Source organism: Lissotriton helveticus, chromosome 5_1 (assembly GCF_964261635.1).
Source record: "Lissotriton helveticus chromosome 5_1, aLisHel1.1, whole genome shotgun sequence".
NCBI lineage: Eukaryota > Metazoa > Chordata > Amphibia > Caudata > Salamandridae > Lissotriton > Lissotriton helveticus.
In genome coordinates, this window is record NC_136065.1 from 607,462,096 (window position 1) to 607,487,873 (window position 25,778).

At 41.8% G+C, this 25,778-nt stretch overlaps 1 protein-coding gene across 1 annotated transcript in view; it reads right to left on the minus strand.

Moving 5' to 3' along the window:
• BICC1 (BicC family RNA binding protein 1) overlaps positions 1–25,778 on the minus strand; it is an 851,967-nt gene that overhangs the window by 66,907 nt on the left and 759,282 nt on the right. The window contains exon 11 of the mRNA XM_078642970.1: positions 21,104–21,262. Coding sequence (XP_078499096.1) covers positions 21,104–21,262 — 159 coding nt within the window. The remainder of the gene's footprint in view (positions 1–21,103; positions 21,263–25,778) is intronic.

Below are 25,778 nucleotides of genomic sequence, written 5' to 3' on the forward strand. Positions count from 1 at the left end.
TGGTTTGGGACAGGCTTGACATGATTTCCCGCAAGGCCCCCCTCATCTGTCTTCAATGCTTTCCTCCATTCATCTTCTGTAATGGCACCTTTTCATGATTCACTTACACTTGCCACAACCCAATTCTCATTATCATCTTCTCCGTTTGCACCAGGTAATGGTAGCCATGATAAACCATGTGCATTTATATTCTTCATAGTTGGACTTAAAATAGTATTCCTATAAGTTATAAAGCCATTTGGCAATTCTTGGGGTCACCTTCCCAGGCCCCCTTTTAACAAAAATGTCAATAAAGGGTTTGTGATCTGGGCGCAGCGCAAATGAAGTTCCACACAAACGTTTTAAAGTACTGTATGGCCCACAAGCAGGATAATGCCTCTTTCTTGATCACTAAATATGTACTATCCACTCCTTTTAGCGTCCCAGATGCAAATGCAACCATCCTTTCTTCGTTATTTTTTCTCTGCATTAAAACAGGCCCTAGGCCAGGGGTCTCCAATATTTTCTGTAATGAGAGCTACTTCTGATAAGTGAAAATCATCATGAGCTACTGAAAGGCAAGTAACTTGTGCATTGTTACCAGACACCCCCTTGCCCAGCTTCATTGGCTTTAAACCTAAAATCCATGGAGCCTGATACTATGGTTTGAAGGAAATACTGTGAGTAGGGGTACTATGATAGGGCTGCCATGTGTGTCACTGAGTGGGACGGGATGTATGAGCATGTGTGTAATTGAGTGAGATGTATGGGTGACTGAGTGCCTGTGCCATACGTACTTGTGGGACAGGACATATCTTTCGCCATATGTGGCACTGTTTATTTATTTATTTATTATTTTTTATTTATAAAGTTTTATATAGCGTGAACATGACCACCGGGGGTATCAAAGCGCTTTACAATATATGAGTCAAGAGGTTGCATGTAAACAACCAAGAGTAACTACAGAGAGGAGACCTATACATGAAATATCCCAGCAGGAGAAAATAAACGAAGTGATATTTACACAGTCACAGGTGTCCGAACATCCTCCTGACCCTTAAGTGTCCAACATGGTAAGCACAGCTAAAATTTCACAGTCAAAAGTGATCACACATTCTCCGGAGTCATAAAATGTCAAGGCCGTAAAATACAGGGCAAAAATTCAGACATGAAAAGGCCGAGCATTCAAATGGTCCAGGCCGCCGGGCCACGATTGACGGTTGAGCCACAGCGTCAAGTGGCGGGGCCAGATTGAGTTAAGAATTTCTTCATTAGGAGCCTTTTGGCTTCTTTCTTGAAGAGGAACGTGGAAGGATGTGTCCGGAGTTCGGGAGGGAGGGAGTTCCAGATCCTTGGAGCCACACCCGAGAAGGCACGGTTCTAGGTCTTCTTTTCTTGATTTTTTGGGGTTTGAGTACAAGGTTGCTGGCACTTCTGAAGGCTCGCGAACCATACGAGGGCTCCAATTTCTGTGCGGGATATTGCGGAGTCTGGTGGTGGATGGTTTTTTGTGCCCTGCATGCAATTTTTAAGTATCTGGGCGTCGTAAGAAGCCAAATAAGGGCTAAAAAGTCCGGAGAGATATGGTTGATTTTTTTTGTGCCAGTTATGAGCCTTCTAGTACATCACAAACTACATACATTTTTTCCAAAATTAAAAATTTAAAGTGCTGAAAATTTTCCGAATTTTTTTTCCGAATCAGGAAAAATGTTCTGCACTTGATAGAACATTTTTCTGCACTTTCAGTTTCTCTCATTTCATATCAATGGATAAACTGCTGGAGGAGGAGAGGCAACTGGTGAGCCTCCAGTGGGACTCCCTCACATTGGGAGAGAGGAAAACGTGCTGCTATTGGACCAGAGGACGGTGGGAGAGACATGGGATAGACTAGACCAATTGGTCAGGCGAGATTATCGACAGCTGCTTCAAAGGGAGGTCAATGAGTCAGGGTGCCTCCTGGTGTGGCTGCTTAAAAGGGAACACCCACTCCCAGTGATCCTTTCCTTGAAACATCCTGACAGCTCTATTGCAGGCTCGCAGTCCTCCATTAACCACCTTCAATGCTAGCAGCGGTCTATAGCAGACAGAGGGGGGATTGTCATTCAAGTCGGGAGGTTTTTTGGATGGGCTCATACTGTCTAGATTTACAACAGAACAGGAGGAGGAACTGGAGACGGAGCTCCTAGTGGAGGACATGCAGGAGGCAGTCCGGGATATGGCTTGGAATAAGTCACTGGGCTCTTGGTGAAATATTACCATATGTACTTGCTGCTGCTTCTTCCATGTTTGCAGGAGATGCTCCAAGGAGCGAGAAGCTGTGGGGTACTGCCCCAAACTATGAGAGAGGCACAGATAATCATGCTCCCAGATTCTAGCTCATAATGTAATGTAATGTAATCGTTGCTTATAAAGCGCATTGTGACCCAACAGGTATCCTGGAGCTATAGAGACGTGGTAACCTAGCAGCATCTGGAATAGATGGAGACCATAGAACAGTAAAACAGTAGAAAAGGATGTTATGCTCTGGGATTAAGCCAGGTCTTTAATTTATTTCTGAACTGCAGCAGGTCTTCCATCTGGCGTAGCTCCGAGGGGAGACGTTTCCAGAACTGTGCAGCCGCAACACTAAAAGCATGGCCCCCCAGTTTTACTCTTTTGGTCCTGGGAACTTTTACCCAGTTAGCGGAAGATGAGTGAAGGTTACGAGTGGGAACATACCAACCAAATTTATATTGCAACGGTTTGGGCCCTGCACCATGCAGAGCCTTAAATACAATGCAGAGTGATTTAAATTGAATACTCTGCAGTATTGGTAACCAATGGAGCTGTGCGAGGACCTGGGACGCAGAGGCCCATCAAGGCTTTTTCAGAGCCTACTTAGCCGCCACGGTCTTAATTCTCTGTAATCTGTCAATTAGATACTTGGGGGACTTCAGCAGCAAAGCATTGCAGTAGTCCAGCCTGCTCATGATGACACTCACCACCACCATTGCACGTGCCTGTGTCGGAAGTATTGGAAGAATCTTCTGGAGTACCCTGATTAGGGCAAAACTGCTCCCAACAGCCATGTTGACTTGATTTTCCAGGGTCAACTCCTCATTGAAACAGATTCCCAAATTGCAAACCATCTCAGAGGGTACCAACAGTGTGTCAGAAGGGATGGGCCCTTTCAATGTTATGGGTTAATACAAAAATAATGGAGAAGGAGCTTGAGACTGGACTACGTGGCACGGTGTCCTACTTCCTGCACAGTAAGCAATGTGGCATTATGCCGGGCAGGAGGACCCACATGAACCTGCGACGGTTGTTGCATCTGATGCACTCCATCGCAGACGAGGATCTGGATGCGGCCCTCATCACCTTAGCCATAGAGAAGGCTTTTGATACCCTCGATTGGGAATATCTCTGGGGTTTCTCTGGAGGATGGGACTGGGTCCAACATTTATATCCTGGGTGCAGGTGCCCTATGCAGAGCCAGTGATTCGAGTGCGACATGGATGGGAGGTATCCGGATGCATCCCTAAAAGGAGGGGAACGAGACAAGAATGTCCACTCTCGCCACTCCTTTTCACCCTGTTGATGGAGCCTTTGGCAATCCACCTTCGCAGGAACATGGCCAGGTGGGGTATCGAGGTGGCTGGAGAGTCACACGTCATCTCACTTTACGCCGATGACACACTCCTATATCTCGCACCCAGAGAAATCGGTTGCGGCACTACTACAGATCATGGAGGAATTTGGCGCTGTCTCTGGCCTTCATGTCAAAAACCAGAAGACAGTGCTATTCCCCTTAGCAGTACTGACACGCCCGATGTGGAACGATCTGCCGAGGACCAAGCGCTGATGGGACAGGGATAATTTCTCCTACTTGGGAATCAACGTAGCTATTACTTCTGTAGCCCGTACAATCTCAACATGGGCAGAATTCTGCTCAATTTACAATGACTCTACTGACCAGGTGTCATATGTAAAACAGAATGCCATGTGCACTGACCTGAAGTCCATGTTCGCTAAATTAAATAGCCTTATAGTGGCAATGGTGTGGGCTGGTAATAGGAGCTTAGTTAAATTGGATATCCTCAAACTGGATACCAAGACGGTGGGGGTGGGATTATCAGACCTCCAACTGTAATAAATATTAATCTTCTCCAATATGCGGTGCAATGGTTTTGAGATGGGCATGTTGGATACCTGGGGATTTGGAGCAGGTCTGCCATGGTGCCATGTGTCCAGGCTACTCACCTGTTTATTGTCAGACAGGTGGTGGTAGCCTGGGAACACAGTGGCTCGGTGTTGCATTGAGCTGCCTATGCTAGACTAATTCCCCTTGATTGGTTACAACACGTTTGTGCCGTGATGGATATGTCACATTGGCTTGAGGGAGGTTGTCACACTGTGGGGACCTCTAGATGAATAGTACTTTTGTTACATTGGAGGATGCTCTAAACCTGTTTGGCCTGCATCACGGACAGTTTTTACAATACGTTAAGCTCTTATGGCCTCCACATACTCTTCTGCATGCACATCATCCAAATCAGATACATAATCTCCATCACGATTTACTTGTAAGGGTAATTTTTCAATACTTCGCTATCCTCAATTCCCAAATAATGCTTCAGCAAGACATCACCTCCTTTGGCTTCTATGGAGTTTTCAAACAACTCTCTCCAATCCCCCCAAGGCATTACTGGGAGACCTTAATTTTTACAAACATGTAGGAGGTGCTGTAATAGATGACGCACCCATGGTATTATGTTTAAAATAATAAGCCAAAATAAACAATGTAGTCACTGCCATCACCAATTTAAAAATAACAATTCAACACAAATAAGTTAGTCCCCGTCCACAGAAAAGAGGTATAGGCCCTTAGAACTTAATCCCACTTCAAAGTTAGTGGAGGCAGCACTTCCAGTCTACCTAGATGAGATCAGACTTGTTACAAAGCTTATGTCTCTGAACCAGTAGACTTAATACAAAGCTTATGTCTTGAAACTATCCCTTCCTTTATTTCCTAGCAATTTGGTGTGTAACTAGTCATTGTTCTATTTTGCTGCAGATTGTTTATACATTTTCTTACATTAAGATTGCTCCTCCAACAGTGTTCCGGGTAATTGTATTACTATTTATCGTACATATATTTTGTTCTATTTTTTATATTTTCCTCTCTGTGAAACTGTACTGTGTAATTCTTTCTGTGTAAGACAGCTGATCTGCAAACTGACCACAACCCACCCCCCTGTGCACTGCCTTTAGGGCACTCCACGGCATTGACCCCAACGTCTTCAGGCGAAGCTTTCAATAGTATACACCATCTAGACCACGTTGATCTACCTCTGCCCATAATTTGATAGTTCCACAATGTAAAATATCTTTCGGCGGGAGAAGCTTTGGCGTTGGCACAACCAGACTGGAACTCTCTCCCCATTGAATTAAAAACAAAACAGATCTGTTAGCTTTCAGAAAAACCCTTAAGACCTGGATTTTCACCCATTACTCTTCTCCTGTATCTACTTCTTAGTTCAGCAGGCTAGCTTTCTCTGAGATTAGCACCTAGACACCCCTGGGTATTGGAGTACTTTATAAATCTTATTTTAATTTCATTTCTGTAATACAGATTTCTCTGGCACACATGTGGAGCTGATGCACTACTAAGTGGCAGTTGCCTCAATTGCATGGGTCATGGCTCCAGCAAATAAAAACATTTTGCCTCTGTGCCTGTGCTCTATTATAGACACATGTATAGAGGCAAAGGAGCTGGCAGGAGGCACTCACTCTGATTGTGCAACAACAAAATGTGGTGTATAGTCAATCCATCACCCAAGGGGGGGGGTGAGATTGTCCAAGGGACATGCTCCTGCAGGTGGGTGCATTCAGTCAAAAGCAGGCAGTTATCCCACCCGCAAAGTGAAAGATGGATCAGCTGCTTCACAAATGCACTGCCCTCAGGCAGACAAAAGTTCAAGGCTTCACTGAGGGCAACACTTGTTTGAACCTGGCATGCCCACTTAATGTGCCATAGACCAGAGCAGTGCGCCCCTTACATTATACAGGACCCAGGTGCTAGAGATTTTTTCACTTTCAGTTTGATTTCTTAGAACTAAAGCTTGTTATGTCTCGTTTACAAAGCACACTTTACTCTGAGGTCTCATAGTGCGGATGCAAAAAGTACATGAACTCTCAAAGACTCAACGCAGATCAAAAATACTATAATTAGAGTAAGGAAAGGTGAGTATTAAACTTTCGTCTTGCAGTGTAAGTAGGATAAAATACACTTCAGCTCTTCTGGAAAGTTATTCCACAACTTAGGAGTAAGAAAACAAAAGGATTTACCACCAAAAGTTGATTTGATAAATCGGGGGAACAATAAGATTAAATAGGGATGAACTAAGAGGTTAAGATGGCAGATATTTAGTCAACCTAGATTTAAGAAATGTAGGTAAGAACTGATAGATACTTTGGTGAATCAGAAGTATCGATTTAAAACGCACTCTGCTCTGCACAGACAGCCAATGAAGCCTTTCAAAATTAGGAATTGGAATCAATGATCTTATAGCTTGGTTCTCAATAGTCTCAAGTCTGTTGATATTTTGTTTAGAAGAGCCAGGTTATAATGGGTTGCAATAATTAATCCTGAATCCAATGGAGGCTGAAAAAGTTGTTATCCTACTTTCCTCCAATAACAGATGGAGGATTGGCTTTAGAATGAAAAGCAAAAGTTAAGAGCACTGTTGTATTCTGATCTAAAAAGGGAGTAAAGAATGTTCATATAGTGTTCTAGAGTGTGGCTGCAACCAGGCTCCTAGAACACTGGTAGTGCCGGAGTTGGCGGTTTGTCAAACTCCCGGTCAGAACTAATAAACTTACCACTTACCTTCATTTAGTTTTGGCCTGTATTCTTTTCAATGGCAATGTAGGATGGCCTTGGGACCGAGAGGGGAGCTGCCTAGAGGCTGAGAGACACTTCCCTGAGGCAACAACTCTGTGTGGGATCATGTGCGGTGTATGGACAAGACTGGCTGAGGTTGATGGGAAGCTTCAAGAAGGTTACCGCATGAAAACGCCTGTCAGTAAGACTTTCGATCCCAGATACTTTCACCGTGCACACTGGTTAATTCAACGGGAGTGGTACATGAGGCATTGCTCAGTCAAGACGAAGGAGTAGTCAGCCGTGTTGCTAAGCTACATCCAGATTGGCCAAACATTAACGCGCAACAATGGAAAGAAAGTTAGGCGTCCACAGTTGCCTGGCAACGCTATGTGCAAGGAAGCACCACCGCTTGCTTAAAACAGAGGAAGTGCAGTTTTTGACTTTGCTAACTGCACATCATCTGCAAAAAGAACAATTGATGGGAAAAATGCTGAACAATGTCAAACATTCACCCTTGTACAGAGATCTGGGCCTAAATCCATAGTTTGTTTGCTCCCCTAAGCCATTCCAGTTTAAACCCAGTAATATGCATATCAGTCTTGACTCTGCTCCCATGGGAACTGTGCAGCCTGAACTGCCAAGCCAGATCCTCCCTGTACCAGAAACAAGCATCCTGGGACCGGTCTCTGGCTATCACCACTCATCAGAAAGGCTAACTTGACTCCAGTGGCATGGAGAAGAAGGGACCCAAGTCTGGGCATACCCGTCCCACTCGCGGTGACAAATGCAAAAAGAACAATTGATGGACAGAATGATGAACAATGCCAAAAATTCACCCCAGAACAGAGATTTGGGTCTATAACCTTCTTATTTTTGCTCGCCATTCCAGTTTAAACCCAGCCATATGCAAATCAGTCTTGACCCTGCTCCACATGGGAACAGTCCAACCCAAACTGTCAAGCCGGGTCCTCCCTGGACCAGAAACAAGCATCCTGGCAAAAATTCAAAAAGAACAATTGATGGACAGAATGCTGAACACTGTTAAACATTAAACTCAGTACAGAGATCTGGGCCAAAATCCATCTTTTTTTGCTCCACAGTACATCAGCACATTACTGAGAAATTTTCACTCGCTTCAAAGTTTATTTTGCAGCACGTTGTGGCACAGGGAGCATTCAGATGGAAGAAAGTGGCAGATACAAAATGCACTTGAATTCATGTGAAATCCAATAAAAGTAAGGACAAGTGTGAGATTGCTTTCTGCAACATGTGACTACAAGGGTTTCCTAGACGAGATGTTAAGGGACCAAATGGTGTTAAAAGTGAACAACAAGAAAGTTCAAGAAGAACAATTGAACACAGAAGGGTTAACTCTTCAAATGGCTATTGACTTAATGAAGAGAGCCGAATTGACGGATGAAGGGTTAAAAGAGATTAAGTAGAAAGAAAAGGTGGAGCCAATCCAGAAAGAGACACACCAACCAATGAAAGAAGAAGACAGTGGGGGACAAGAAAAAATGTTTGTGATAAAAGTGTGGTTACAGAGGTCATGTACCTACTGACGAATCAAGTCCAACCATTTGACAAGTATGCAGGAGATGCAGAAAAAAATGGCATTTCACAAGGATGAGTAGAGGAAGAATGGGGATTATGAATAAGAGAATTCCATCCGGTGAAAATAGAGTGAGCAGAGAATGATGGTGAATGCCAGGATGTTATTTTAGAAAATCAACAAATTGGTAAAATTAGTTCGGATAATCAATTTTACAATATCAATATTGATGGTGTTGAGGTGAGAACGATGGCAGACTCAGGAGCTAGGAATACCCTTCTTGGAGAGGAATACTTCTACAACAAGTACTCAGGAATTCAGATGTGAGGTTGGTGGTTTATGGAAATAAGCCCATTGAATTAGTGGGTTTCATTGAAGCTCAACTAGGATTTCAACAGAAGGTTGCAACATCTAAAGTGTATTTTACCAAGGGATTTGCGAATTTGTTAGAACCAAAATCATTTGGATCAGGTATTGGGCACACAAACTGAAGTGTGTGTGGTAGAAGTGGGGGTGCTATAATGACAAGTAACAAACCCAGGCAATATATAATATAGTACAAGGCAATGTAAACAAGCAAAATCACAAAAAATCTTTAAATTTATAAAATCACAAATTTTAATAAATTTCATAGAAATAGGATAAAATATAAAAGATGATACACTTTGCAAATTGTCAACAATACATATTAATCACATTTCATATTGAACAGTTTGGTATAAGTAGTGACGGTTTCTTCAACGCGTTTCGACGCGAAGGGTGTCTTCATCAGGAAAGTACAATCAAATGATCAATCTTCTGTGTGATTCCAAGAGCATTTTTATCGTACTGTAAGAAGACTATTCAAGAGCGGCCTGAATTTGATAATAACCTCTAACAGAGTGACGTGTTTCCGTTGCGTTAACTTTCTGGATTCCACAAAAATTTATTTGACTATAGAACGACGATTAGAGATGTCTTTAGCAGTGGCGTTCACGCTGAAACTTAGTGCACGTGTCTGTCTAAAATGTGGACTATAGATCACGTTGAATCTTTCTTAGCGATATGCGCTTCTTTGGTATATTCACAATAATGGCGGTGTCGATAAACAGGAAGACAAGCCACTGTAATGGCTGCTGGTTCAGGGTGATAGCTTAGTAACTAGAACGCAGTGGCCGTAGTTTATAGGTACAAGCGCGTGTCTCAGAGGGGCATGAACAGCCTCCTCGTCTTTACCGGTGCGTGATTAGGGCCAAGCTGCAACAACTGAAGTGGGGGTGCTAGACATCACTGAGTATCTGGAAGATTTCAAGGAACAATTGGTGACTCTCAAAGGATTCATGCATAAGATTGTGTTGAGGAATGGGGTAACCCCTATAGCCCATAATTCTCGGGAAGTGCCATTAGTGATGAGAGAACCTCTGCGTCAAGAATTACATAGGTTATGCGAGAGCGGGCCGATTGAAGAAATAGAATCGTCAGAGTGGCTAGTTCCAGTGGTGATGGCTAAGAAGGGTAATGGTGACATCAGGTTGTGTGTAGACTTAAGGTATTTAAATGCAGCACTCTGGATGGACATGCATTCTCTTCCCAACATAGAGAAATGTTGACCACCATCAAGGGCGCAAAGGTGTTTTCACTCTAGATCTTTACTCTGCATTCCACCAGATTGTGCTACACCCTGAATCTAGGCTGTTAACATCTTTTGTCACCACAAAAGGAGCCCATAGATATAAACGTATGCCTTTCGGCTTAGCCTCAGTGGCTGTCGTCTTTCACAGAGCTATGCACCATCTACTAAATCTTACCCCTAGGGTGACATATTTTCAAGATGACATCCTAGTGTTTGGCAACAATGAAATAGAACGTGACAAAACATTGAGAAGCATGCTAAAAAATCTGCAAGAGAGTGAACTATCAAAATGGAGAAAAGCACGTTTAAGGTGAAAGGTGTGGAGTATTCAGGTCATTGGATCAGTGGAGAGGTAATAGCTCCTAAAATGAAACTGGTGCCTGCTATGGAGTAAGCCCCTTCTCCAACATGTGAGGACTAGTTATGTTAGTTTTTGGGTTAGTCGAATATTATTCCCATTTTGTACCCATGTTTGCAGACAAGACTAAAAGCATGCACAGACTCATGGTAAAAAATGTGACGTTTGTTTGGTGTGAGAATTGTAAAAGAGTTTAGGAATTTGAAAACGAACATTGCCACTGCACCAACACTTAGACCATTTGACACCAATGATCATATTGTGGCAAATACCAATGTCAGCCTGGTGGGTTTGGGTGCAGTAATATTACAAAGGAGGAATGGTGTAGATGTCACAATTGGTTATGCTTCAAGACCATTAAAGAATGCAGAGAAAAATTACTCCAGCTTAGAGTAGGAAGCTTTGACTGTGTGGTGGGGAGTAAAACATTTTAAGAACGTATGTGTGTGTGGGACCAATTTCACAGTCAGGACTGATTATCGTCCATTTGTAGGGGTGTTCCCAAAAAGTGGGGGAAGGAGAGCATCTCCTTGAATAGCTTGATGAACTATGGAAATGTTGTAATACAATGGAATATGTTCCTGGGAAGAAAAAATGTGCTAGCCGACTGTCTATCCAGATTGCCCCCAGGTGTTATAATTGGTGCGTTGAATGAGAAAGATGATTGGTTGATGGCAGGTGTGAGTGTAATAACCGATGGCAGAATATCATCTGAGGAATGGTTGGAGGACATTAAAACAGACAATGTATTTAGTGAAATTATCTCTATGAAGGGTGGCCGAACGTAAGGGAGTGCTTCTTTAGATGCAGAGTGTTTCCAACAGGTTAGTCAGGAGTTGTCGGTTGTAAATGGAGTGTCGATGAGAGGTGATTAACTGTAAGTACCTTTGGTACTAATGGAGCGTATATTTAAACTGGCACATGAAGGACACTGTAAAAAGTATTGGGGGCCTGGATTGGATCAGGAGGTTGCGAGAAACATTAGAGCGTGTGTGTTAGGTGCTTGGAGTGATAAGTCACAGAAAAAAGTAAGTTACCATCCAGTGAAGTCTGATAAATAAAATGGGCCTCGGAAGAAAATAGCAATTGACATTACTGGTTCATTACATGTGATGGGCAGTTGCCCCAAATATGCCATTGTAGTAATTGATAACTTTTCAAGATGGCCGGAGGTGAAATGTACAGGGGAAGTTACTTCGGAACAGTAACTGTGTTTCTGAAAGAGTTGTTCATGAGGGAAGGAGTCCCAGAAATCATAGTTTCGGATAATGGTGTCCAATTTGTATCACAGCTCATGAAAGATTTTCTTCTAGAGTAAAGACTAGAGCATGTCTATTTGTCGGTGTACTATCCCCAAAGCAATGGTATCGTACAGGGGTGGAACAGATCATTGGAGGTTTTACAACTGGCATTGGCTAGAGGAGAGGATCGGAGAGTGGCGATAAGAAAAATGTTGTGGTCTTACAATGCCACACCCCACTGTGTGACTGGGAAATCTCCTTTTGAAGCAATGAGAGGATGCAGGGCAAAAGCAGTGATGTCCAAAGGAGCAGAACGAACAAAGGCTGGGTTGGAAAATGAAACTAATAAGGACGGTGATTTAGTGAGTGGTGACTGGATTCGTGTACAGAACGGGCATATGTTTACAAAAGTACAATCTAAGTATTTTGAACCCCTTCGGGTTAGGAAAGTGAATAAATACACACTTTTGTGATGGAAACATATGAACTAGGAAGAAAATAGTGAAAGCTCCATTGAGGAAGGAATATAAACACCAGGATAAACCGAATTGTGAATCCAAAGCAGGGGTGTGTGACAAAAACACGACCAGGGTTCTTACGGGTTACAATGAAATCAAAACTCCGAATAGGTTTGATGAATTTCTGATGTAATTCATGCACACTGGTTGCCCACAATCTAACTTATATCTTTAAATTTAATATGACATTTTGCTTCATCGGTTTGTAGTTTTACAACTGAGTAGGATTTACAATAGGTCAATTCTTCATATTTGAGTAATAATAGTGGAGATGTGTTTACTATCATTTGTTTGGTCAATTTCTTATTAATTGTCAAATTATTGTATTTGTTTTGTTGAAATTATTAAAGGAGGGAGATGTGTTGTGTTCTGATCTAAAAAAAGAGTACAGAATGTTCATGTAGTGTTCTGGTGTGTGGTTGGTACCAGGCGCTAGAACACCGGTAGCACCAGAGTTGGCTGTTGGTTACCCTCCTGGTCAGAAGTAATAAACTGACAACTTCCCTTCATTTTGTTTTGGCCTGTATTCTTTTCAAGCACACATTGTTTTTGCTAGAGGAGGATGCAAATCAATTTAAATATATTAGTATTTTAAATGGTTTACTATATTCCCAGTAGCTCATCCCTGGAAACACTAACTTATGGTTTTATTCCTATGTTTTCATTGACGTCCTCTCCGTTCCAAGATGGTGCCAAAAGCGTGACTCATCAAGAATCGTTAAGTGGTCTAGAGTCGCGGGCGCACTAGTGACGACGCACGCGACAACTGCTTTCCTTACCTCTGCTCGGGCCCATTCACACTTGCGGCGACATCCGTCAGTGAGTATACTCTGGATTTTGAGCCTACTCTTCATCCTAGGTAAGCCCTATTATTTGAAAACAACACTCAGGCACCTGTTTTTTAGAGTCTTTGCTTATTCATGCCTTTCTCCTCCAGGCGGAACGATGCTTTCTGGTGTGACTCCAAGACGGACTGTGGAGTTGTAGCTCACTTTGTAGGTGGTACGACCATATGATTTTTGTAATGTCCAATGACACCAACCTATAATGTAACCCAGAACTGCGCACTAGTGAGCTTACATGATTTTTTTCAACACTTTGGACTTCAACTCTGGGTAAAATGTGGTTATTGACCTGAGATCTCATTTGCATGGCGAGCCATTCGACGTGCCTTTCATCATTGTTTTCATTATTCTCCTCAACCATCATTCCCCTCAACCCTTGTGCCTAGACCTTAACAAGGTCTCCAAAGAAGAATAGAATGTGCTTTAGATGTGGATTTTCGTTTCCACACGAAGGAAAATGTCCCACCATAGGACAAGTATGGAAAGGCTGTCGGAAGGAGACCATTTTATTACAGTTTGCAAGGCAAAGGAAAAGCTAAGTGTGCCACGATAAGAAAACAAAATAGACGCCAGAACGTTCCAGAAGCGACATTCTACGCACACCCACAAGGCCAAAGCGTAAACACCAGCTGAAGTAAATGGGCACGAAACAAAGTCAATCATCATCTAAATCTTCGTCCAAGAGTTCTTCAGTCTCATTGTCAAGTGACAGTGAGGAAGACGAATGTGCGATGTTGATGGCTACCTGAGGAAAATGTGTGCAAGTTGAACTGGCCGCATGCAGAGAAGAATAGGAGTCAAAGAAAAGTCGGCAAGTAAATTCACAAAAGCCATTCAAACATTGTTTGAAAATTACACTAAACATAAACTGTTGTTCTATACCTTTCATTACTGAAAGTGGTGCATCAATAAATATTATGCCTGAAGAGAAATACAATTAACAGCCTCCATTGCCCCGTCTCACACCATCGAAGAGTAACGTGTATACATGGGCTGCATCAACGCCATTAAAGAGTCAAGGTTAATTTGCAGCAACCATAAAACATAAAAAGACAAAATTAGAAAAACCCATTCATGTACTTCAACGTAATGCGTCAAGCGCCTGGTCACTCAGTTTCATTACTGCTGCAGATATGGGACTGATATCTATGAGCTACAACATGAATGCTCATCACAAAACAGTAAGTCAGTTCCGTCATTGTTTCATGGATTGGGAAAACGTAAAAGCATTAAAGTGCAACTGCAAACCAATGAGGACATTCGTCCTGTTGACCAAAACATAGATGAATTGCATTCCATCTACAAGAAGCTGGTGTGAAAGAGCTTGAGACATTAAAGCATGATATTGTTGAACGATCAACAGATCCAACTATGCGTGGGTATCACTCATAGTGGTAGTGCCCAAAAAGGACAGCGATGGAGCTGTACATATCTGTGTTGATATGCATCAAGCTAACAAGGAAATTGAAAGATTGACATCCTGGTCCACACATCTAAATGGTGCCAATGTCTCCTCTCGTCTTGATCTGAACAAAGGATATCATCAATTGAAACCTGCAGAAAAATGCAGGTACATTACCACATTTCTACCTATTTTGGTTTGTTCACATATAAATGCTTACTTTTTTGTGTCATCAGCTGTAGAACTTTTTCAAGGTGTCCTTTGACATATCATACAACCTGTCATGAATGCTTTCATTTACAGTGATGGCATACTGGTTTTCAGAGCTACACAAAAGAAACATGACAAATCTCTTACACAAGTATGTTGTTTACTTGCTGATGAAGGTTTAATGTTGAATGCTGACAAATGTTAGCCTACAAAACAAAACTTAAGTTATTTTGCCATATTTTTTCTGATGAGGGCAAGACTCAGGATCCAGCTAAAGTACAAGCTTTGTCAGCCACCAATCCCAACAAGATGTTACCATGTTACATTCATTCCTTGGCATGGCAAGTTACTGTTCCGGTTACATACGTAACTTTGTCAAAGTAAGTGCTCCCTTAAGAGACTTAACAAAAATAAATGTTTCATTCTACTGGTCACACAAATGTGAACACAGTTTTAAGTAAATTAAGCATGCAATTGAGAACGCCACTAAAATGGCCTACTTTGATCCGAAGCTCCATCCAGAGGTTGTTGTTGTAGTAAGCCCGTTAAAGATGGATGCGATCTTTGCCTAACACGGACACACACATGCTCGAAGGCATTCTGTGGCCTACCCCTGCAGAAAATTGTTAGAGACAGAATGTACGTATTCCCAACTGAGAAAAAGGTTAGCAGTGGTATGGACTAGTGAACATTTCCACATATTCCTATATGGAAAACCTTCCACTCTTGTAACAGATCATCAAGCATTGCTTACCATCTTTGGCAACCCAGATGCATCTTAGAATTGAACGATGGGGTTTGCAACTACAGGAATAGTATTACACTATTGTGCACTGACCAGGGGAAGATCAAAACCATGCTGACTACTTCTCATGAGTGCCAAAACAGTGCCTTTGTACTCCTTCAACAGCAGCCAAAGCCTACATTAACTTCATCATAAAGTTCAATACACATGCCACTATTTCATTAGAGCAAATGATTGCTACAATGAGCAAAGCTAGCGAAATGTTATTACTAAATACATTATTGCACATCAAGCCTGGAAACAGCATACTCAACCTCTCACACGTGAAAACGAATATCAAAAGTTCAAAATGTGAAAGATGAACTGTCCTTTACTCAAGAAGGTAATGTCCTACGAGTTTAAGAATTGTCATAGTGCCACAACCAGCAACTGTAGTGGCTCATGAAGGACATTGTGGAATTGTTGCCACTAAACAAGCTCTCAATCTCCTTATCTTGACAAGAGAGTTGGAAGAGAGTTGAAGGCCTGTCCTTCCTGAAATTGCTTATCTCCCAAAACCACTCAGCATGCCTTGAATAGGTCTGTTAAATTTCAAAAGAACGTGTGTGTGTGTGAGAGAGAATTGCCGTGGGTTTCTTTGGTCCTCTTGACAATAGACATAACCAGATGGGGGTTATCAATGAATACTCCTGTTTTCCATTGGTAGAAGATTTCTCATCTACCACTTAAGAGTCATTGAGAGGTTAGATGGCATTTTTGCAACATGGTGATCCTTAAATTCTAAACTCTGACAAGGGCCTACCATTCAACAGTTGGGAATTCAGAGACTTTCTTAATCATCTCAATGTTCAGCATCAGAAAGGTACACCTCTTTGGCCACAAGCAAAAGGTACAGTCGTACATTTTATGAGCACACTTAAAAAGACTGTCCAGCATGCTACATTGGAGAAGCTTGATCTGTAGTCTGCTCTCCATGCTGCACTTCAAAAGCTTATTGTTCGACTCCTCATTCAACAACAGGTGAAAGTCCTGCCACCTTGATGTTCAGGAGAGCCATGATGACCAAATTACCAGAATGGACCAACAGAAGATCTACAACAGAAGGTGAACTTCGTTAAACAGACTTGTGCCATAAGCAAAAGAAGAAAGTATATGCTGACAAGGATTGATATGACAAAAACACTACTTCCAATGTAGGTGATCGAGTGTGATGCGACAACAGTGAAAACGTACATCTGATGCCTCCTTTGATACTGAACCATTCAAAGTTGTGACTAGTAAAGGACACATGGTGACTGCTCACCGTCCTGGAAAGTTCATTAAGCGAGATTCTTCACACTTCAGGCATCTGCCTCATCATTTCGCCTCACGCCAGAGAGGAGACTGTTTTGATTAAGACTGTTGAGGGCCCCTTGACTGTCTCTGTCCCTACATCACAGGTGCCAGTCATGGATGCTTCTCTTCTCTCTTCCCAGTCTCAGAAGACACGATCTTGGCATTTGATCAGAGCTCCATGACGATTCATCGAGGAGTTGTAATGTGTGTATATATATACATATATATTTCACAGGATCGTGTTGACACCGAGCTAGAACACGACAGCAAAGGACACACCAGAAGTTTGTGCAGCAATCGGAGATTTATTCTTCGATGGTCTTACAGGCAAGAAAAATACTCGACGCGTTTCAGTGCAGACGCACCTTACTCATGACTAAGGTGCGTCTGCACTGAAACGCGTCGAGTATTTTTCTTGCCTGTAAGACCATCGAAGAATAAATCTCTGATTGCTGCACAAACTTCTGGTGTGTCCTTTGCTGTCGTGTTCTAGCTCGGTGTCAACACGATCCTGTGAAATTTGAAGAGGCTGCCTGCCTGCCTCGCAACGGACCGCCTTCAATAAAGCGGCTGGGAAAGGCGCTGCGGGCGCTTGCGCTCGCTTGTGGGATATATATATATATATATTACCTACTGGCGATAGCCAGTAGGTATATATAGTTAGGATTGTTTTCCATAGGGAAATCGCAACATTCTATTGGGAATAACTTTGGCTCCGGTTGAGGAATCTTCCTGAAATTTTCCTTAACTTTGCCTCGCGGCGCTCCGGTCCTTCCCTGAAAGTCATCAGTGATGTCACTGACCATGTCATGAATGATCTAATATGTGACATCATCAGCAGTGGATTGCGGGTGCGCGAAATATAGTTAGTACAACTAACTATATAGGAGCAATTTCAATGGTTTTGTATGAGTAAAATGTCCAGCTAACTATAACACCACTAAAACTTATAGTTTTTTGAGTGAATTTCAAAGGTTTTTTAAAAGCTAATTCCTAACTATATAACTCCTGAAACCTATGGTTTTTTCAGTGAATTTCAAAGGTTTTTTAAATGCTAATTTCTAACTATATAAGGCCTGAAACCTATGGTTTTTTCAGTGAATTTGCAAGGTTTTTTAAATGCTAATTCCTAACTATATAAGGCCTGAAACCTATGGTTTTTTCAGTGAATTTCAAAGGTTTTTAAATGCTAATTCCTAACTATATAAGGCCTGAAATCTATGTTTTTTTCAGTGAATATATATATATACATACATACATACACAATACAACTCCTCAATGAGCCGTCATAGAGCTCTGATCAAATGCCAAGATCGTGTCTTCAGAGACAAAAAATCTTTTTATTTAACAAAGAGGTAGATGTAGTATCTTGTGAGTCAGCTTTGACGGGATCCTTTTGGTTCCTGATGGACATTGTAGCACGATGACGTAAGTGTTCGGGTGTGGTGAATAGAGTTTATGTTTAGAATGTTGAGGTGGCAGTTACATGGACAAGAATAAAGACGTGTAATACCAAGCTCAGTGTGTTGCATATTCAGTAATGTGTACCCAGAGTGGGGAGGATTCTACCATTGGGAATATGGATAATCATGTAAAGAAAAGATTTTGAAGCATGACGATGGACAGCTGGTTTCCAGAGAAATGTTTTTAACATTTTCTAAACCAGACAGTACTAGAAGTGGGCCATAAATCAGCTTGTAATTTCCCTATCTTCCTCTCAATGAGCTTGATAAAAGGGGAATCTGTAACTTCAGAGGTGGAAATATTCTACATTTAAAGTCTTTGTGGAATAAAATACAGGAAACCGTGTGTTCACACTGATTCCTGCTTGTTTCCCCTGCATATGTTCCCAAGAGTTTCACTGAGGTTTGCACTGCTTTGTCTTGGATTAAACAGATGGATCAAATGGCTCTATAAACAAACATAGTTTGGCAAAACATTTTAGGAGGAAACTGATTAAGATAAAGGTATGTGAACAACTGATTGATCTGTAAACCACTAAAATGTAATTTAATCGTGAAAGACATTTGATTATAAATTGGGGTGGGTGACTAGCCACTTCAAGGAATACTCCCAAACTTTGTCAGGGTAAACCCTCAAAGTCACTAAGTTAACCTGAGCGCAATCTCCTGGCAGCTATGAGACATAGCAGACAGGCTTAACTTAGGGCAATGCGTTAAGTAGTTATGTAAAGCTATAACAGTAAAAGTTAAACAATAAAAATACCAAACTGAATTAGAAATAAAGAGTAACTTTTAATAAATACAATAACACCAAAATGACAAAACTCCAATAAGGGGAACCAGAGGCATGATTCTTTAATGTTATACATGGAAATAGCACCAAAAAGATCCTATGATAGTCAATCGGTCATGTTAGACTGGGACGTAGAAGCAATTTGAGGCTGCCCATGCTGAAGCATTGGTCGGGCACACCAACCAGATTTATTTTGGTCAAAGATTTTACCTTCTGACTTAAGTCATTTTAGTCCCAATCAATCAGAGCAGTGCGATTCTAAAGCCCATAAGGACCTCAGGAGAAGCACTTAGAGAATCACATGGTGTGAGCCAATGGCCAACAGCAGGGTCCAGTTGCCACTGGTCAGCTGGACAGTTGAGGGAAAAGCCTCTTGTGGCTTATTGTATCCCTTTAGTGTGAGAGGTGGTCAGTTGTATTTACCTTGAAGTCAACCTCTTTGCCCTAGGTACATGAGGAAGCAGATCCTCTCCTTCAGGGCTCATCTCAGGTCACAGGCAGCAGGTCCAGTCCTCTTATGTTCATTTTCAGGTTCAGCAGTGCTTTGAAGTGGGTGCCTTGAGTTGCCACATTTATCCTGGTACTAGCTAGTGGATGGGATGATGCAAGGGCACTCCCTAATCAATGGAAAAAAAGTTTCTGGACAAACCCTGCCAACTTTGGGCATTGTGAAGATGGCAAAAGTCCTCAGCCACACTAAATATTGGCTCTGAGAGGTGGGGGAAGATGTTGGGAGTGTACTATATTAATCCTTGTGTCCTCTTACATCTAACAACAAAGCTCAATTTGAAGAAGCCACTGGGCCACCAATAACTCGTGAGACAGAAGTTAGGATACATGGCGGGCTTTCCAGTAACCAGACAGTGAACACATTAGAATTAGCTAGGTATCTTGTTCTCCACCTTTCAAGTGCAGTCCAAGGATTATATGTAAAACCCAGAGACAGAAGTCTGTCAGGACAAAAGCAGGGTTTTCCATCAACCAGACATAAGGCACCAGAATTGTTTTAGCATCCTGTTCTCTGCCTTTTAAGTGCACCCCAAGTGTTGAAGTGTGAACCGAGCAGGCCTGTCAAGCAGAATGTGACACTGTAATGCCAAAAAGGATGCTCACAGCCCCCACTCTTCTGCTGAGCTCAAATGAGTCATCCGTGCCAATTCAGGTCAACCTATCAATCACAGTGACCTATTGTGAAGTTTCTGGGAGGAAGTTCACACCTATTCAAAGGCTAATCACTACTGTGAGCTGGCAGAGGATTATGCTAGTAAGCCTTCTGACACGTCAGGCAGGTAAAGGTAACTTTCTAAGAGGTAATTTTCCTCAATATTTATTTGAAATCTGACTTACCATTTAATTGGATTATAATAACTATTAGAAATAGCAGTTTAATTAGTGATTCTAGCTATTCCAATTTCCAAGATACAGTATAAAGATTTTAATCGGTACACTGGTTTTTTACATAGACCTGCTACAGTGAAAAATAGCTTGTGGGTGCTAGTCACTGGAAGGATATATTGACCTTAAATTTCTACATGTCCTACTTGTAAATATCATGCCTCATGGGCTACATTATACATAGGGCTGACTTGTTAGTATTTGAAAAGGAGGTTTTGACCTGTCAACATTTGATAGGTCAAATTGCAGCTTTTACACTATGTCAGTCAGTCTACACAGGTAGGCCTGAAACCATCATTTTTATTGTCACTGTATTGAATGGAACAATACATGCTGCAGTCCACTACTGATGTTTAACTTATAGGCTCTAGGTACACTTTGTAACATACTCTAGAAAAGTATTGATAAGTTCAATATGCCCATAAAGAATACACCGATTTCATGTTGAAAGGGGGAGCACAGCCACTTTACCACTGGTTAGCATGGGTAAAGTGCACGGAGTTCAAAAGCCAAGAAAACATAGGGTCCAGCAAAAGGCAAAAAAATCTGCGGTGACTACACAGAAAAGGCAGGTTTCTTACACACTACATACTCCTATCATGAAAGCAGCCTTGTGATTTTTTTCAGTGTCAGTCCAAGCCCTTTAAGAGACTGCCTCCCCTACTTGTCTCTATTGAGTTCAATGTTAACCAATCAAATGCATTTTTTGCCACTAATTACTTCAGTATTTGTTCCCGTTATATCTTTTTTCAAATTTTACATTGTGAGATTTAGCACTGCTACTGACCTGTGGCACTTGATGCGTTGGCCATGGATGTGGTCCATAAAGCGGAGCTAGGTGTACCACTTGGGCTGTGAAGAGGACTTAACGAACTGTTGAGCGCATTCATCAGCGAGTTAGAAGCTGTAGACGTGTTAACGGATAGAGAAGTAGAACTCAAGAGGCCTATAAAATAACACAAGGTAGCATGTTAATTCAGCAATTACAAAAAAAACAGTTTTCATGGCCCATTTAACCTATAAGTGTGACATCCTGTTGCTTGAGTGGATTTTCGAAACAATGCTGTTACAGGAATACACTATTACGGCCAGTACTCCTTAATAATACCTTTTAATGCGCTAGTTTGACTTCCTGCAATAAGACAATAAACTTATTGGAGATTGTGTTTGACTATCTGGACGCTCAGTTTGATTTGTCTGTTGAGCAGGCAGTGTTTTTTCAATTACGGTGGGAAAATAGAATTAAAAAGACATCTGATGAAACTTGATAGACCTCCCTACTACTGCCCCACTCCCATTTACCACATGCATAAAGCAGGGGTGTACAGACAGAACATCGGAAACAAAAATAGTGTGGGACAAAATATAGTGTCAAGAGGATCAAGGACAAAAATATTGTTAAGGTAAGTTTCAATTAGTAAGCAAAGTTTTACTATATAGAACTCGACACGAGAAAAGGAACTCGGTGGTGCACTGCTAGTTAATCAGTGGTATAGTCAAAGTTAACGGGTGCTCCTACGGGTGGTGTCTTCCGTCAGACACTTTGAAACATGAAAAAGTAGTGTATGCAAGACCTTGCAAATACATCCCCGTTAGGGCACTCCAAGTTCGCAAAGAAAATTTTGCTTCACGTTGTATCGGAAAAGTTTTTATTTGGATTTAAACATTCGATATTGAAGTCATATCAATGTAATTCATTCCATTATGTAGACACATGAACTGTTCTCCAATGCATTTCGGGCCGGAGGCCCTTTGTCAAGGAGCGCTGTGGAGGGAGACAGAAAACGCTGCAGTGAGACTTTTAAAAGTCGGGTAAAAAGGCGGGATTTTTAAACGTGTCTAAGTGGGGGTTGGAAAAATAATCAATCGACGTGTCTAGAGGATGTGTGCATGGGGGCGTGAGGGGAGCATTTAATCGCCGAAGAGTGAGCTGAAGCGAAGGATCAAACTGGGTTACTTACTTAGTTCTTGCGCGTAGCAGAGTTCAACACGGCTGTGAAGTCTGTGTGAATGGCGTTCATGCCGGTAGGCTTATGAACCCACGTGATTAGAACTGGGCGGGTGCACGCGCGGGGTGATGAAAATAAACAACGGTGCTTAAGCTTAAAGCCTGAAGTGGCGGCCATCTATGAAAGTGATAAGTGATGAAATAATAGGTGAAATAATAGGTGAGCGATCAAGGAGCAATATACAAAATACAAAATACAATGCATTATGTTTTAAAGGTAACAACTGTATTCTATGCGGTCATTGAGACCGAACGGCTTCTGAGTTTGTAACAAATAAATCCACTCTAATTCACGTTTTAACAATTGTTTGTTGTTGTCAACTCCTTCTCTCTTGATGACAATTTCCAGAACGATGAATTTGAGTTGTGCGATGGTGTGACGTGATTCTGCAAAGTGCATGGCAATGTTCGATTTTTCCTGTTTTAATCGAATGTTCGATTTATGTTCATTTAATCGGGTTTTGATTTTGCGTTCCGTTTTCCCTACATAGAGTTTCCCGCAGGGACATTTCAAGGCATATATCAGATTCGTCGAATCGCATGTTGCATCAACCTGTAATTTAATGGGGTGCCCCTTCATTGGATGTTGGATTGTACTGCCCTTAATGATACAATTGCAATGACTGCAGTTTAAACAGGGTTGAGTTCCTCGATGTGGTCTACTGGTGTCGGTGGGAGTGGGTTTTGACAAGATTTCTTTCACATTCTTACTCCTGGTATAAGCAAACAAGGGTGGCTGGTCAAATATGCCCTGAAAATCAGGTTCGGCTTGTAAAATGGGCCAGTGTTTTAAAATGATTCTCTTGTAGATTGGACTTGCTGTGGAGAATTTAGAAACCAGTACCATCTGTGATTTGTTGTCCTTCTCAACCTTTTTTAAGCAGTCTTGTCTGGACATCTTCAAGACGCGGTTGTATGCGTCATCCAGTACATTGTCAGGGTAACCTCGATTGGTAAATCGTTCACGCATTTCTTTGAGACGTGAGGTGAGTATATGTTCGTCAGATACGATCCGTTTTACACGTACCATTTGGGAAAATGGTAAGTGTTTCTTAAGAGCACCTTGATGAAAGCTGGAATAGTGCAGGGTATTATTGCGGTCGGTGGATTTTCTGTATAGGTCAGTGATGAACCCTTCAGGGGTGCTGGTGATGTTTACATCTAAAAAGGGGATAGATGTATCACTGATGAGCCATGTCAGCTGGATGCGTGAATCTTTAGTGTTGATCTCAGTAAGCACTTGATTCAAAGTCTCTTTTGTGTCTGACCACATTATAAACAAATCGTCTATGTAGCGCGCATACATTCTAGAATGTTTTTGAAATAGTTCATTGGTGTATATATGTTGTCTTTCAAAGTTCTCCATGTAAATATTGGCATACGTGGGAGCAGCGCAGTTTCCCATCGCCATCCCGGATAGCTGCAGATACCATTTGTCGTTGGCTTGAAAGTAGCTGTGGTAAAGCGTAAAAATCATTAACTCTAATAGAAATGATTGCATGGACGTGTTGATGTTGCTGTTGAGTAGAGCATGTTCGAAAGCTTCAATGCCTCCCAGGTGTGGTATAGAGGTGTAGAGGGAACTCACATCGGCAGTACATAAGATGTAAGATTTATGCTTGTTGGTAGGTGTAGCAGCTAGTTTGTTTAAGAAGTCAGCAGTGTCCCTGATGTAACTGGTGGTATTGGTGACAAACGGTTGTAGATACTTATCAATCAATTTCCCAGTCGTTTCGTGTATGGATCCTTTTGTGGACACGATCGGCCTGAAAGGAGGGTCATTGAGGTTCTTGTGTATTTTGGGACATATGTGGATGGTAGGGCTTCTCGGGTAATCCTGCAGTAAGTACTTTTTTGTGCGATCTTCTATTGTGCCTGCTGTGTAAGCAGTGATGACAATGTCTTTTAAAATACTTTGAAATTCATTGGTGGGATTATAGTCGAGTTCCATGTAAATGGATGAGTCTTGTATATGTTCGTTCAGCTTCTGAGTGTACATGGTGGAGTTAAGTATCACGAGAGCTCCTCCTTTGTCAGCCTTTACACATCGGATCTTAGTATTGTTTGCCAGGGATTTCAAAGTGTCTCTGTCCTTCTTTGATAAGTTTTGTTGTTTAGCCGACTTTCTAAAGTTGATTTTTTGGACATCTTTATGTACGAGCGTCTCGAAGAGATCGATGCTCTTATGACTTTGTGGTGCCTGGTAAGAACTAGGGGGGCGGAGGCCACGAAGTTCATCAACTTTGTCAATGGTTTTAGTTGGCAAAATGTTGTCAAAAAAGTGACGAAGTTTGATTTTTCTGGTGAGTTTGAATGTACTCACTTCTAGTTCGAGCAAGTTGGTAGCTGTAGTAGGGATGAATGAAGTGCCTTTCTCAAGCAGAGACATTTGGTAATCAGGAATAGTCACATCTGATATGTTAATAACTAAGTGTTCTTTCTTGGTTTCACGGTCTTGGTGGCCGTGCTCCGAATTGCTGGAGGGCTCTTTTCTCTTTCCTTTTGTTTTACCCTGCACTATTCCAGCTTTCATCAAGGTGCTCTTAAGAAACACTTACCATTTTCCCAAATGGTACGTGTAAAACGGATCGTATCTGACGAACATATACTCACCTCACGTCTCAAAGAAATGCGTGAACGATTTACCAATCGAGGTTACCCTGACAATGTACTGGATGACGCATACAACCGCGTCTTGAAGATGTCCAGACAAGACTGCTTAAAAAAGGTTGAGAAGGACAACAAATCACAGATGGTACTGGTTTCTAAATTCTCCACAGCAAGTCCAATCTACAAGAGAATCATTTTAAAACACTGGCCCATTTTACAAGCCGAACCTGATTTTCAGGGCATATTTGACCAGCCACCCTTGTTTGCTTATACCAGGAGTAAGAATGTGAAAGAAATCTTGTCAAAACCCACTCCCACCGACACCAGTAGACCACATCGAGGAACTCAACCCTGTTTAAACTGCAGTCATTGCAATTGTATCATTAAGGGCAGTACAATCCAACATCCAATGAAGGGGCACCCCATTAAATTACAGGTTGATGCAACATGCGATTCGACGAATCTGATATATGCCTTGAAATGTCCCTGCGGGAAACTCTATGTAGGGAAAACGGAACGCAAAATCAAAACCCGATTAAATGAACATAAATCGAACATTCGATTAAAACAGGAAAAATCGAACATTGCCATGCACTTTGCAGAATCACGTCACACCATCGCACAACTCAAATTCATCGTTCTGGAAATTGTCATCAAGAGAGAAGGAGTTGACAACAACAAACAATTGTTAAAACGTGAATTAGAGTGGATTTATTTGTTACAAACTCAGAAGCCGTTCGGTCTCAATGACCGCATAGAATACAGTTGTTACCTTTAAAACATAATGCATTGTATTTTGTATTTTGTATATTGCTCCTTGATCGCTCACCTATTATTTCACCTA